At 36.2% G+C, this 14,423-nt stretch overlaps 1 protein-coding gene across 3 annotated transcripts in view; it reads left to right on the plus strand.

Annotated features, from left to right (window-relative positions):
- Window positions 1-11,324, plus strand: part of ECI2 (enoyl-CoA delta isomerase 2) — a 31,926-nt gene extending 20,602 nt beyond the window's left edge. For all 3 annotated transcript variants that reach the window (XM_080581828.1, XM_080581830.1, XM_080581829.1), the window contains 7 exons: window positions 817-1,008; window positions 1,870-1,939; window positions 3,805-3,907; window positions 5,286-5,406; window positions 8,689-8,778; window positions 9,783-9,926; window positions 10,757-11,324. In XM_080581828.1, coding sequence (XP_080437954.1) covers window positions 817-1,008; window positions 1,870-1,939; window positions 3,805-3,907; window positions 5,286-5,406; window positions 8,689-8,778; window positions 9,783-9,926; window positions 10,757-10,912 — 876 coding nt within the window. In that variant the 3' untranslated portion in view covers window positions 10,913-11,324. The remainder of the gene's footprint in view (window positions 1-816; window positions 1,009-1,869; window positions 1,940-3,804; window positions 3,908-5,285; window positions 5,407-8,688; window positions 8,779-9,782; window positions 9,927-10,756) is intronic.
- The last annotated feature ends 3,099 nt before the right edge of the window (window positions 11,325-14,423 follow it).

A 14,423-nucleotide genomic window follows, 5' to 3' on the forward strand; every position in this document is an offset into this window, starting at 1 on the left:
CTCTGGAGGTCCCTTCCAACTCCTACAATTCTGTGATTCTGTGATTGTGTGTTTTGCATTTTTGTTCTATTTGTTTGGTTTGGTTTTCTTTTAGTAATAGCCAAGAAACACTTAAGGAAAAGAACTTATTCTTAAAGTTGTTGTAGAGAGGGAATAAATTTCATATGCTAGAGATCACAGAAGTATTCAAAGTATATTAGCTTTTCAAGAAAATAGGTTGAAAAAACAAGTTCCTTTAAATCACTGCTTAGTGTAGAAATAAGGAGGCAGAATACTTTAAACTTCTGTACATCATGTTTGTGTTAAATCATAATTAGTATCTTCAAACAATTTAAAAATGTCACAGACCCATTTCAGCAACACATGTTCTAAAATTAAAAAAAAAAATATCTTTGATTTTGTTGGAGTAATGTCCAATTGGAAAGCAGAAACAAAAGATCCCCAGAAGCATGTAACTATGAGGATTATGACAAAGGGACAAACATCTTTTAGGTAATCTTTGGCATGGATGGACACAGTTCTCCAACAAAACAAATATCGTCATTATCCCAGCATCTTTCATTTTGCAGATCTGTTGCTGCTGCTGCTTTCCAGCTGGTCTTAAGCACGGTCTGCAGTGTTTAAATACAACATGTTCTCCCCTTCTCAATTAGTGTATTTTCTGTTGGAGATTTTCTTTTTGTTTTGCCCTGAAGTGCACTCTCCCCCCTTTTATTGTCATAGGTACTCATTTCATGAATAGCATAACAAAGTGATTCGCATTCCCGCATTTGATAACTTTGTGTGTATTGTTTTATTTGTTTTGTTTTATTACAGGATAATGCTAGACAGAAATATACTGAACTTGTCTCAAGTCTGATCTCTGCAGAATCTGCTGGCCAGACAAAAGATGCTTCTCCAGAAGAGAGCAGACATGATGGCTATGAAACCATAATTGTTACCACCAAAAACAATATCACAAAGATAATGTTTAACCGACCTGAAAGGAAAAATGCTATCAATCATCAGGTAAAGAAATGAATTTGGGAGGCTTATTGATTTTTTTTTTCTTTCCTGGTTAAGTTACTTAAGTTTTTCAAGAGTCATTGCTACAGGTCTAGCAGAACTGACTGAAGCATGATGGTCTGAGTTTTATGAGGGCTTAGTATGTTAACTCCTATGACTCCTATGACTGAAGATCCAGTACAAAATCAAACTACTCTGCTAATATTTTACAAATTGGGCTTTTCTGTGTCTTTTTTTGCGTCTTTCCCTCCCACTTCCTACCCAAGACTAATTAATGCACGTTATAGTCTGTGCTAAATTAAAATGGCAAACTACAAGAAGGCTAGCTTCTTTTATGGAGACAACATTTGACTGTAGCCTTGCTTGTAACACAGCATGTATGCAGCCTACTTTGGCTTAGCAGTGTCGTGTGTAGGTCTAGATAGTAGTCCTGTTCTCATTGCTATCTCCATGAGGAAATTTATCCTGTTGGAAATAACATGATCATCCTATTTCAGAACCGCAAAGATACCAGAAAAGGGATTTCACCCCACTGCAGCTAATTCTTTAATATATTATTTTACCCATTTAGACTACTTCCCGGGTTTTAAAATTATCTGTTTCATGTGAATGTGTTTTTTCCAAGGGACCTTATTTTGACCTTGAGATTTGCATTTGAAGTCTGAGTATTGCAAACGCATGTCTTTATGGTCAGAAATAATACCTCAAATGCAATACTTAACTTTCTATGTATGGAAATTTTCTTCATACTTAAATGGACCATAGTTAAACTGTCACTCAGGTTCCTTGTTGTCAGTGTGAATCTTTTTTTTATGGTCTTTTACAGCATCACAGTTGTAATTTCTTGATTTACCTTTTATGCAGATGTACAGAGAAATTATCAAAGCACTTCAAGAAGCTGGCAAAGATGATTCTACCATAGCAGTTATTACGGGTACAATACTTAATATGCCTTTCTTAGATTTGTTTTATGCCAAAGTGCACTACTGACACAAACTATTTATCTTACATTTAGACTTAGACAGAATTGCATAAGTGGGGAAATTCTTTCCTCTAGTATAGACAAAAGATTTTTTTGAAAGTGTTTTGGCAAAATTCTTTCAAGATGGTGTTTAAGATACTTTAGCAAGCTTGCTGTTACATCAAAACATCCTTCTGAGATGAGAAGATAGACATGGAATACTCCTGAGGTCTTTATTACTTGTGAGTAGCCAATACATCTGCTCTGCAGCATCTTTGCTACTGCTTTTGGAGCTCATTCATATGGGGTTAGTCAATTTTCTCTACTTCTGTGATACATTGGAACATTAAAAGGAAGCCCTCTCAAATCCTGCTGTGGCATGCCCAAGAGTAAGCTTACACTGCATATTTACCTATGACCATCAGAAAAACTGATACTTCATTTTGATTCTTCTGTGGCAGCCATAGGAAAGGATTTACCAGGGAAGCTGCAACCTGGCTTAGCTGATAAATATATCCCAGTCACCAGATGTGTGATGTGTACAGCCAGATGACTGCCGCTATGATGTGAAAGGGAAGCCCAAACTCATGCTGCCTGTGAAATCTAGCAGCTCTAGGGACATAGCATTTGAATTCTGTAGCGAACCCTTTAGTCTGTCTGTCTGACGCTGACTGCATGACATGGTGGGAAGGCAGGAGGGACAGAATGGCGGAGGCAAGCGCTGCCTGTCTGGCCCATCTTCATTGCAGATAGGTGTGTAGGAAATTCTAGCTAAGTAGCGGGGACACGAGCTGAATTTTGGCTTGAGACCACTTACTTTAGTTACTTTTGAGGTAATTGCATTGTATTCTTATCCACTGTTGTCTTTACCAATGCCCTTGTATTCCCAGGATGCTGAATTTCCTTCAGTAGCGATGGCTAGGCACAACAGCCATTACAGAATGAAAAATTCTAGTTGTGTGAACTACCTATCTAGCAAGTATGTAGCTAGGAGTAAACTGCACACACCCCTACACCTAACATTTCTGTCCCATTTTAAGTAATCAGTAAGAGCACTGCAGCATAAAGTAGTGGATGTGCTAAACAATGAAAAGTCCCATCTTGTGAATGTCCTTACGGAACCTAGGATTATTTGGACAATTAAATCATGTAGTCTAGCTTTTAAATACTCCTTGCATTTTCATGGTGCCTCAAACTCTTATACATTCCCTGGTAGGATATCTGTTTCTTATTGAAAAACACATCTTTCAGTACCATGATTTCAATGCAGTGCTGTCATTCTTATCCTTAGAACGCTTTGGCATTTTCTTAGTGGGTCATAATGAAGGTGAAACTTGTACAACATATTAAAAGGGTTATATTGCACAACATATTAAAAGGGTAATATTGAGCCCTTTGTCAGTTTGAAGGGGGATGAAGGAAGATGTGTAAAATTACATTTCCATTTTCATGTTTAAAAAGAAAAGTTTGTAATTTGTTACTGTGAGAATGATTGTGAATTGATTGCTCAGAAAAAAAACTGAGCAAGTATGCAGGGAAAGAAAAGATGTGTATTTCTCAACTGATAATATTACAGAAAATAGAAAACTTTTTCCTCTCAAATCTTTTGAATTTAATTTTTTTTAACCCTTTGTTTTTCAGTGAAATGTTAGTCAACACATTTTATACTGTAGATGTCCTTTTAAGGTACTGTTTATACTTTGAGCCGCTCTCTCTAATTACTTAATAACATTAGATGCATTGAATTAAATTATTTTGTAAATGTAGAAAATGAAAGTTTTTCTTCTATTACCTACTCAGAAACTGTTGATGCGTTTATGTACATCTGTTCTCTGCAGGAAATGGAGAGTACTATACTAGTGGAAATGACCTGAATAATTTTGCTAATGTCCAACCCAATGACATGGAGAAGATGGCAAAAGATGGAGCAGAATTACTTAAGTAATTGGAGCAGAATTACTCAAGAACCTCTTGGTTTTATATACACATAAATAACTGCGATGGGTAAAATATAATTTGCAGGCATTGTTAGAAAACATGACAGCGGGGCCCTACTTATGCTACAATATGTCCAATTAGATGACTGTGCCTAAAAGCTCACCACGTGTATAAACAAAAAAACATGTGGGAGAAGTAGCATTAATCATTTGAAATAAATGAAGAAATGAGATGCATTTTAGAAATCTTGTAAAGTAATCTTTTTAAGTACAGTGATGCTATAGACTAAATTTTTTTAAAACTCCCAAAGTACATGCAGATACATTGACAAAGACATACTTCTGACTGTGTACTTCTTAACAACTTTTTTTTCCTTTTCTATTTAAGTAGATTTCATCTTCTCTGTTATTTCTGTGTGTGATTATTATATCTGAAAGATATTTGCAAGTTGGATTGCTTTCTCAAGCACTTGCAATTGATGTAAAATCTGAAATACACAGAAAGGCAAATAATATTTAAGATTTGTAATTCAAATATAAACTGCAAGTGAAGTACTCAGTTTTGCGTCTTTTGCTTAGGCAAGCTGGCTGTGGATCACAGTTGCCTGTTAAAGTGATAATGATGCAATCCGAATCTGTTGCAAAAACATTAATTAGCAGTATCTGGCAAGCATTCCAGTCTGCAGTGTTCTGTAGGGTATTTAATACAATGCATAGTCTCACATGCAGTTTATGATCTTTCATCTCACTTTTGTGAGAAGACTGTTTTTTTTTAAGCTGTTAATATTACATAAGCACAGTGCTTTGTTACAACAGATGCACAGAGATGCCGGAGAAGCAAAAGATTATATTTTTGGGAATATATTTTGCACTTCTTCGAAGAAGTAGCTGTCGAAAGAAACAAAGCAGTGTTTCTCAAACCTCTTCAGAAGAGCACTGGGGAATTCTTCATTGTATTAGCATCACAATTTTGTACCTGCTGGGGCTTCGGTGCAGAACAGAATCTGTGAAGGAAAGGCTATTGCAAGAGTAGAATTGGAATGGATATATAGGCAGGTGGATAGATGGAGCCAGAGACTGCTTAGTTTGTGAGTTGCATTCCGTAACACTAAAGAAAACAGCATTTTAAGAACTTGACTGCAGTAACTGAAAAGTTACTGTACATGTATGTCTTTCTTTCTCAGTTAGAAAGGAGATACGGGTATTTCAAATAGTTCTTATTTTTCTTCTTAGTATTTATTTGGGAAAGGGTCTACAATATGTGCTGTATAGAATAGAGCTTATGGTTTTTGTTATGCAGTATCTAAGACTGTTTTGAAAGTGGTTTATGAAAGAGACAAGAATGTATCTTACTCTTACATTCTGGTTCTCCTTCTTCTTAGGGAGTTTGTGAGTTGTTTTATTGATTTTCCTAAACCACTGATTGCGGTGGTGAATGGCCCAGCTATTGGAATATCTGTAACACTCCTTGGACTGTGTGACATTGTCTATGCTTCTGACAGGGTGAGTACTTTACATTCCTGATCCTAAGAAGGTCTCTAGGGCTTCTTCTGTAGCAAATGTTATTTGGTACAGGGTGTTCTGACAGAAAAGAGCACACAGATGTAAATGCTTTTTCTATTACATTGAGGGATATTTATTAATTACCAGCATAGTGTCGTGCATCAGCCAGTGCTTAACATGCATGGAATTTCCCTGCTGTACCTATGGTTATCGAGGTATTGACTCCAGTTTAAAAAGTCTGTACTGTGTTCTTTATTATATCACTGGGTACAGTAAAGTGTAGTTGATGTGAAATGATAATTTTAGGGGCCCCTCTCAGGTGTGGAAGGGAGAGACAAAAGATTGTTATGGAATGGAAGAGCAGTATCTGGCATTTTATCTAATCTGTGTTATAAATAGCTCAGTTTATCCATCTCTAGATTCCTTTTAAGGTAATTTGCCAAATATACAACCAGAGCATAGTACAGAATTACATTATATAGCTTATTTTTAATGCTCTCTGTTGTTTATCTATATATGGTTATTAAACAGATCTTAACCCAAGGTGTTAATTTTAGGCAAGCTATTGCTTGCTTAAGTGTTTGTGATGGGTGGTACTTCGACTCCAGCTTCAGCACTGTGTCAGATTTTTCCTCAAAGTTCCTGCTGGATTGGCTTTGTCACTATGAGACTTAGGAAAATGGAACTGCAAGGGACTAAGTCCCACTTGCCCTAAAACAGGATTGGCTATGACTGTGTCACTCCTGAAATATGCACAAGCATAATGTACGTAATTTATTCAATCTATTCCAGTCCCTAGATCTCTTCTTTTACCAGGAGGTTGTTGGATTCTCCCTCCTCCTCCCTTCCCATCTGATCTTTTCTTGCTGCAGGATGAACATACTGATTCTTGTTCTTGGGTCTGACAGACTATTTTCATCCTCCCTTGCAGTAACCTTCAGTATGTACTTAGATATATTTCAGGTTTACATTCACTGTCTTGATCTTTTTTCTTTTCCAGCCGAACAGCCCCAGTTCATTTAGGTTTTTCCTCATGTACTTTCTCAGGCCTACAGTTGTATTCCTCTGTACTCTTTCCAGTTGTTCTATGTCTCTCTTTAAGCAGAATAAATTCACTATGTAAAGGGAGCTAACAAAAAAGATGAAGAGTGACTTTTTACACAGGCAGGTAGTGATAGGACAAGAGGTAATGACTTTAAAGTAAAAGAGGGTAGGTTTAGATTAGATACAAGGAAGAAATTTCACTCTGAGGGCATTTTGAGGCACTGGAGCAGGTTGCCAAGAGAAACAGTGGATGCCCCATCCCTGGAGGTGTTCAAGGCCAGGTTGGATGGGGCTTTGGGCAACCTGGTCTGGTGGGAGGTGTCCCTGCCCATGGCAGGGGGTTGGAACAGGATGGGCTTTGAGGTCCCTTCCAACCCAAACCATTCTGTATTGATGATAATAGAAACTGGACACATCACTTTAGCTCGTGTACTACCGATGCAAAGTAGAGCAGAAAAACTTCTCCACATTTTGCAGGCTGTATTTCTGCTTTTACATCCCAGAATGTCACTGGATTTATGTACTTGTGATCTGCTGTAACCCCTGGATTCTTCACTGTAGCGTTGCCAGTTAAAGAGTTGTCCCTATCATATATTGTATACAGTTATTCTTGCCAAACTTGTCCATAGTAAGTAACACCTTTTTCATACTTCTCTGATTTATTGAGGCTATTTTGAATTTTAATCACTTTCCTCTCAGCATAGTATCTCCTGCATCCATAAATTAGATTAGATTTCGTTAAAATTTAATCCAAATAATCATTAAATATTTTCTCCTCTTGGTAGCATCATTCGATCTTGAATAGTTTGAGATTCATACTTGAACTACCTTTTACTACTCATGTGCATAATCATTGGTAAATGCATCTTATTTTTACCTTGTATTTATATTTTTTTAATCTCTGTATGCCTATATTAGTCTCATCCTTGGTCATTTGACATAGTATTCACTTCCTGTGTACTTGTATTTAAAGTCAGTGAAGAACTTGTGATTTAGCTGGGACAATCTGTTAGTACCTTCCTATCTGCACAGGGACAGCTCTTGCTTGAGGATTTCCATAGGGTCTCACTAAGCTTTCCTATGTACAGGTTTATTGAGGTCTTCTCAAAGACGACTGTTCTATCTTCTTCCATTTGCAGGATTATGAACTCCATACAGTAAGGTCAGCCTTGTGCAAATTATATTTTACTTTCACATTCTCCACTAGTTTGGTTTAGGCATAAATGGCCTACTCCAGTAGTGCCCAAGTTTATGTCCAGGCTCTGGTATTATTCCCAGCCAGGTATTCACAAAGCAGCCACATTTATAGGACAGTGCACAGCCCAGCCTGACATCCTGGGGGGTGGAGTGGTGTGAATGTCAGATGAGAATGCCTGCTGCACTGGATTTGGCTGCAGTTCCTAGAGTACCATTTTATTACCCCATGCCAAAGCAGGACTAGTTACACTAGCCTGTATCCCTGCAAATGTTGTCTAAAGTTTTCTTACAAACATTCAATGATACAATGTCCGATTTTTGTTAGGAAGCCTATTGATCTGTCCTACCGTATAGCCACCCACATTACAGTACAAGATTATTCCTTCTATTACAGTGAAAGCTGCATTAGCAGTGTGTGCTTTTCATGTATCAGTTCATATTTTAAAATGGTAAGCCTTTTGTCTTCCTTGCTTAAAACTGATGTGAATTGTCAAAACATGAAGTTTTATAGTTAAGTTTTAACTTGCAGTTAGGGTATTGTTTTGTGTGAGCCTATGACACATTTCTGGCACAGATTTTTTTCAAAGTTTCATAAAATTTAAGAGAAGATTCAATGACCTGAGTTTTTCAGCAGTAGAATAAACTTAGTATGCCTTCAGAAAGCAAAACTCTTTTTACATCTTAAGCTATGTGGGCTATGCATTTAATAACTTCTAGGGCAGATGTGTATGAACATCCTTTCTGTAAAGATTTTGCACGTGTGGATTAACTTTTCCAAGCACTTCATTCAAATAAGGTAATTTCATCAATGGGAATGTTAAGGAAATTGAGTTATACAGACAAAGTCAGTTCTTGTGTGCTTTGAGAGATGAAGCTGTATTATCAGATGACATTTAAAACCTACTATGGTAATGGTTCAAATGTATTTCTGGTGAATTCTGTTACAGTAAAGCTTTCAAATGAAAACTAAATCCTAGCACTTTAGTGTCATGCTTAAGTTGTAAGGCTTGCTTTGTTTTGTTCTTTTTTTTATTTTTCCAGGCTACATTTCATACCCCATTTAGTCAACTTGGACAGAGTCCAGAAGGATGTTCTTCTTACCTGTTTCCAAAAATCATGGGCTTGGCTAAGGTAAGGACATCTGTAATATATGTAGGACCTTCTGACCTCTGTGAGTTGGTATCCTCCAAATGTTAGAGCAAGTGGAGTCATAGCAAGAGTCCTCAAAGAAAACTCCTGTTCACATCTATTGAACCAAAGATCAAAAAAAAATATAATGACAGTATCAACACAGGCACCTTAACAGTGTGCTGGACACTTCTAAAGTTGTACAGTGATGTTGATGGAAATCTTCTTTCTCATGGCGTCCTCCACCTTTCTGAGACTGTTTCTATACAGTGAAAGGTTGTATCTTTCTTCCAGCTATAGGAGGAAATGAGGTAAAGAAGGCTTAAAAAAAAAGGGGGGGTGGGGTGGGGGAAGAAAATGGAGTGCACATAAGAAATATCTTGGTAGGCTGTCTTTATGAGGCAAGGGAGCAACTGCCGAAATAGCTTCTGCCAGCCTTGTGGGAAGTTAGTGTATTCAGCCATTCCTCCAGACATCAGTGTGATGCAATTGATTTAGTCATTTACTTGCAGACCTTCGATGTCATCTATTTTTTTGTAATGTACGCGGGCCTTCTTATTTTCTTTCATAGTCTTATTTTCTGTCTGCTATAGAAATAAGGCTTTCTTGTTCCCACAGAATAAAATCCAGGTGGTTTAAACTTACCTGATATCATTGCTTGTGTTAATATAACATATTTCTGTTGAGTAGGATCTAAGTCTGTAAGGAGTAGAGCAAGTGCTTCATAAATGTGAAGGTATCAAGGATAGTCTGTTCAGTGAGATGTGAAGCCTTCATCCTTGGGGATGCTCAAAACTTAATAGGCTTCCCAGGACTGTGTCCTGCTTGAGCAGGAGGTTTCAACTAGAGATCCCTTCGATCCTCATCTGTGATTCTCTGCCCTTGTCAGAGGGCAGACTGTAATAAGCAAGAGACTAAAACAAATGTGACTTGGAAGCTTGTACCTTTCCTGTCACATTCCTCAAGTCTTGTGTCCTGTTGACTCACATTCTGTTTTCTTTATTTAGGCAAATGAGATGTTGCTTTTCAATAAAAAGCTGACTGCAGCTGAAGCCTGTGCTTGGGGACTTGTGACTGAAGTCTTCCCCGATGGGACCTTCCAGAAGGAAGTTTGGGAAAGGTTAAAAGCTTATGCAAGCCTCCCCAAAAATGTCAGTACTTTAAATTTTTCTCTATCTTGTAAGCTTCTAGCATTCCCAGCCCTCCTGCCAAATTTATCCCATCATCCTTAATTGAAATAACAAAGCTGAATGTATTTTGCTTCAAGCACAGATCTGTCCCTCTGCTGCCAGGAGACAGATACTTCTCTTCTACTCTGGCTGAATTTAATACAATGCATTTTACACAGAGACTCAATGGCTGAAAAGCCTTAAAAATTAGCAGTTTAATCCATTTGCAGGCTAGGTGCAGCTTGGATTCCTTATCTTAGCTTTTTATTTTAGCATTAGTTTGTTTAATCAATTTACCACTGATTCTACAATATTTATTGTACTAACTCCATGCACTGTGGATGCTCAAGCTGAAGCTGGTTGACTTTGCTTTTTGCTGAATTCAGTCATCCTGCTCACTAGTTTAGGCTTTGCAAGACTACTTGAGTCACAATTGTATTATATTACGTGGGACAAGAGGAGACACTTATGCCAGCTCCTGATAATGTCAGTTAACATTTGACACTGCAGATAGTCGAACAGGTTTCACTTCTTATGTTCATCTACTCTGATTATGAGCCCTACTAAGTAGACTGCTGTTTTGCTCCCCGTGAACCTCCACCTTATTATTAGTCTTAGTAATTAAATGTAGTAGTCTACTTTCAGCTTAAAGATTGACTAAGAGCTAGAAGGTGCAATGTTAATACAGCTGTTTGAATTCTAATGAGTTTATTGTGCTGTTTTTTTATGAAATCTTAAGTTAATATATAGAGAACATAACTTCCTGATGTTCCTCACTGCATGCAAATATTATTTTCCTCTTTCTCCTTCAGTCCTTGGCAGTGTCAAAGCAACTGTTAAGAAGTATGGAAAAGGAGAAGCTCCATGCAGTTAACAGTCAAGAGTGTGAAGTACTCAAGGAGAGGTGGTTATCTGATGAATGTCTAAATGCTATTGTCAGCTTCTTTCAGAGGAAATCAAAACTATAATCTTCACCAGCAGAGCAGTTCACCTTCTGGCAATAGCAATTCACCTTCTGGCAATAGCCTAATCTGTCTTTATGTTTAATAAACTTTCTCTGCAAATAGTAATTCCTTTTGATGTGGTATATTTCTATACTGAATACTGGATTAAAACTGTTTACTGAAATTAATACAATGTTATGTGCCTTGGATCTGTTATGGATATTTAGGCTTGGGAAAAAGGTTAATTATTCTGTAGGCAGCAGTGATGTTTCTGAATGATACTAAAGCAGATTGTCTTTGAAAAGAAGCAACAAATTCAACATATATGCAGCATATGTTGACAGCTTTTCAGTGATTTCTTACGAGCAATTCTTTTTATTCATCTATGGAGAAGAAAATAATGTATTATTGAAAAATAAATATAAGTATTTAATTAGTGTTGTGCTGGTTATTACTACTTCTGTTAAACATCCTTAGTGAGAAGGAAAGTAACTCCTGAAAGTGTATTAATATAATGCTCTTACAAAAAAGTATTCACTTGAGAGGCTGTGACATAAACTGTTTAACTTGCAGGGACTATGGGCATCTTCTTAATTTTGTTGTAGTTTAGAATACTTATATATTTTATATATATATATATATATATATACATATATATATATAATCTTATATATAAAATGTCATTATATATATAATTAAAACATAAAGGTATATCTAAAATATCTTATTTTACATATATCTTGTACACTAGTTTTCTCCAAGCTATTTCATAACATTTTTCACGCTAAGAAAACTCTTCAGTTTCTTTGACGTAATTCTGTCTGCAGATTTAATGCAACATAGAATTTACATGGTGCTCCTGCAGCATTTCTCAGGGACCGCTGTACAATCTGTGCAAATTATTTCCAGTCTTAACTGTGCAACTTATTTGCAGTAATGCAAAAGAATATTCTGTAAAAAAATAAATCTCTTTGAACAAACAAATCATTTTCAAGGAAAAAAAATTCTACAGAGAAGCACTCATAAATATATAAATGATATGCCTGAGCTGAAATAGTGAACCCCACAACTGATTAATTTTTCCCATATAATAAATATTTTAGCTCTAACTCACTGATTTATCTTCCAGCAATAACTGTATTTGTTATGTTTTTCTTCTTGCATTATGTACTTGGACCAATTAAACTTTCATGTAGCATAATTATTCAGTAGTGATCAAAACTACACGTCTTCAGAATGGACACAATGGAGTATGAAATAAATACTCTTATTTTAAATATAGCATTTGTTTTTCTAACAAAGTAACAACGTGAAATAGATTAAATGTGGAAATAAACTGAATGTTTATGCATTGATTGCAGAACAATGCAAACTCCTAACTGAACTTGAAAATGTGTGTGTAGGAGGCACCAAAATATAACAACTCTTTGGAAGTGCATAACATATATTCATAACATACATTCTAATGCAGGAAAAGGGATAGTACCTTCAGATGTGTGTGCCATATATAGGAGAAAAATGTACATTTTATGAATTATGTTGTCTGTAATAGGTACAGGAGTAAGGTATTTAGTTATTTGATGTTATTTCAGTCTGGATAATGAGCAACACCAATAAAATGTAAATTGTCTGCCATGCACATTAATTCAAATCCTACACATTCCAAATCTTCAGACTTTGTGATTGGGTCATAACTATCTTAATGACAGGGGATGTAGCAAACCTCTGAAAGGAGAGCACCTATAAGGAACAACATTTTACGTACTGTGAAGCACTGTTACTTTGTTCAGGTGTATGAATTATACTGTTCTGTTTCATCAAGAAACAAATTACTAGATATAGTTTATCCAGACAAAACTGTGTTTATGTGCTCCAAACAGAGACTTTCGACTTACAAAATTAATTTATAATACTCTCAGGGTCTTGTATGTTATTCTCAGACTCTCATCAGAGGGAATATATCAGTGCACCATGAAAAGATGGCTTTATAAAACGTCCTCTAAGCTCTGTCATCTGGTAGCATTTTGCTCTGGGCTGACAGAACTGGGTAAATTTCACTGCATTGACTATTGTCAGTGTTGTACATTTCAACAGTGCTAAAAATATGGACTTCAAAATAAAACTAGGAACCAATAAAAAAGGAAAGTGGATTTTGACAGTACCAAGTACGTGAGGAGTAGGGAGCATGTCTGCATGGACAGATACCCTACTGTGCACATTCATAGAGTTTCAGATAAAAAGTGAATATGCAAAGCTAAAGGGATCAGAAAGACTTGGCAACAAAAGAAAGCTAAGAATACAAACCAAACTGAATGGAAACAAGTAGCCTCAAAGGAAGAACATCTTCTAGGATAACCTTTTGGAACCAGTTGTTATTTACACAAATTGTCTTTGAGCAAAAAAAAGTTTCATAATGCAGAAATTCAAACAAAAGCAGTTGTAAGGATTCTGTAAAATTGTGAAGAAATTCTGAAAATAACAAGTCTATAGGTAGGGGAAAAAAAAAGAGGAAAAAAGGTTAAAAATAATACAGTAAAACGATCCAAAGTTAAGAAGAACAAAGTGCATTCTTTCTGCACAAAGTGAGAGCTAGAGTGAAGAAAACAAACGGTATCTAAATGGATAAATGAACGTTTGAATGAAGGCAGACTAGAATCTTTTCTTGGCATCGGTCTCACTAACAATAACAGATACTGAGTTTTCACCAAGTTAAAAAATAAATATACAATGTTAGAAAGTGTTTAGAGGATGCCTGTTTGGACAGGCTGACAGAAATGATTGTGCCTGCAAGGTACAGGCTCTGCATCCTGAAAAAACAACAACAAAAAAACACCGCACGCACACAAAAGGGTCTCACATGGAAGAAAACTTCATGACTTTACACTCAAGCCCTTTTGGTTTTCAACTTGGTGGTACTTGTTAAAAAAAAAAAGTGTGTTGCTGTGTTTAATATACTGTATTCTAGGCATAGTCTATACAAATTCCTACTGCAGATTCATTATACCAGTTTTTATTTCCTTCAGCTTTAAATTATTTTGTATTGTTCCACTCTCTTCAACTGCTAATGTATTCAGCCCCTGAGAAGGGGATCTTTATGCAAGACAGAGCTATTCTTTGAATCTCTGGATCTTGGAAAGCAATGACTAGTACACAGCTCTTTTGCCACACATTTGTGAAATGTGTCATGGAAATTCCAGTTACTTCCAGATACTGTGTACCTATGCTAAACCTAAAAATACCTTTGCTAAGATAACAAATTTTACATATGCTTGTAATACGTTGTTGACAAGAGGCAGAAACCTTATGCTTAGTATTTTACATAAAGACTGAATTGACAAATATTCTCTTGAATGACCTTTATCAATTCAACTACAGAACGTACCTAGTTTGAAGATTATTAACTTTTTCCAGTTGTTTTTGTAGGGGGAGCATTAGGTGGAGAGAGTGGACTTTTCTGTTGAATTTATTTATTCAGCCAGTGATTACATTTGGATTTTTTTTTCAATTAATGCAAACACAAAGTTTTATCAGAAAC

This window comes from Anser brachyrhynchus (assembly GCF_964034855.1).
Source record: "Anser brachyrhynchus genome assembly, chromosome: 2".
NCBI lineage: Eukaryota > Metazoa > Chordata > Aves > Anseriformes > Anatidae > Anser > Anser brachyrhynchus.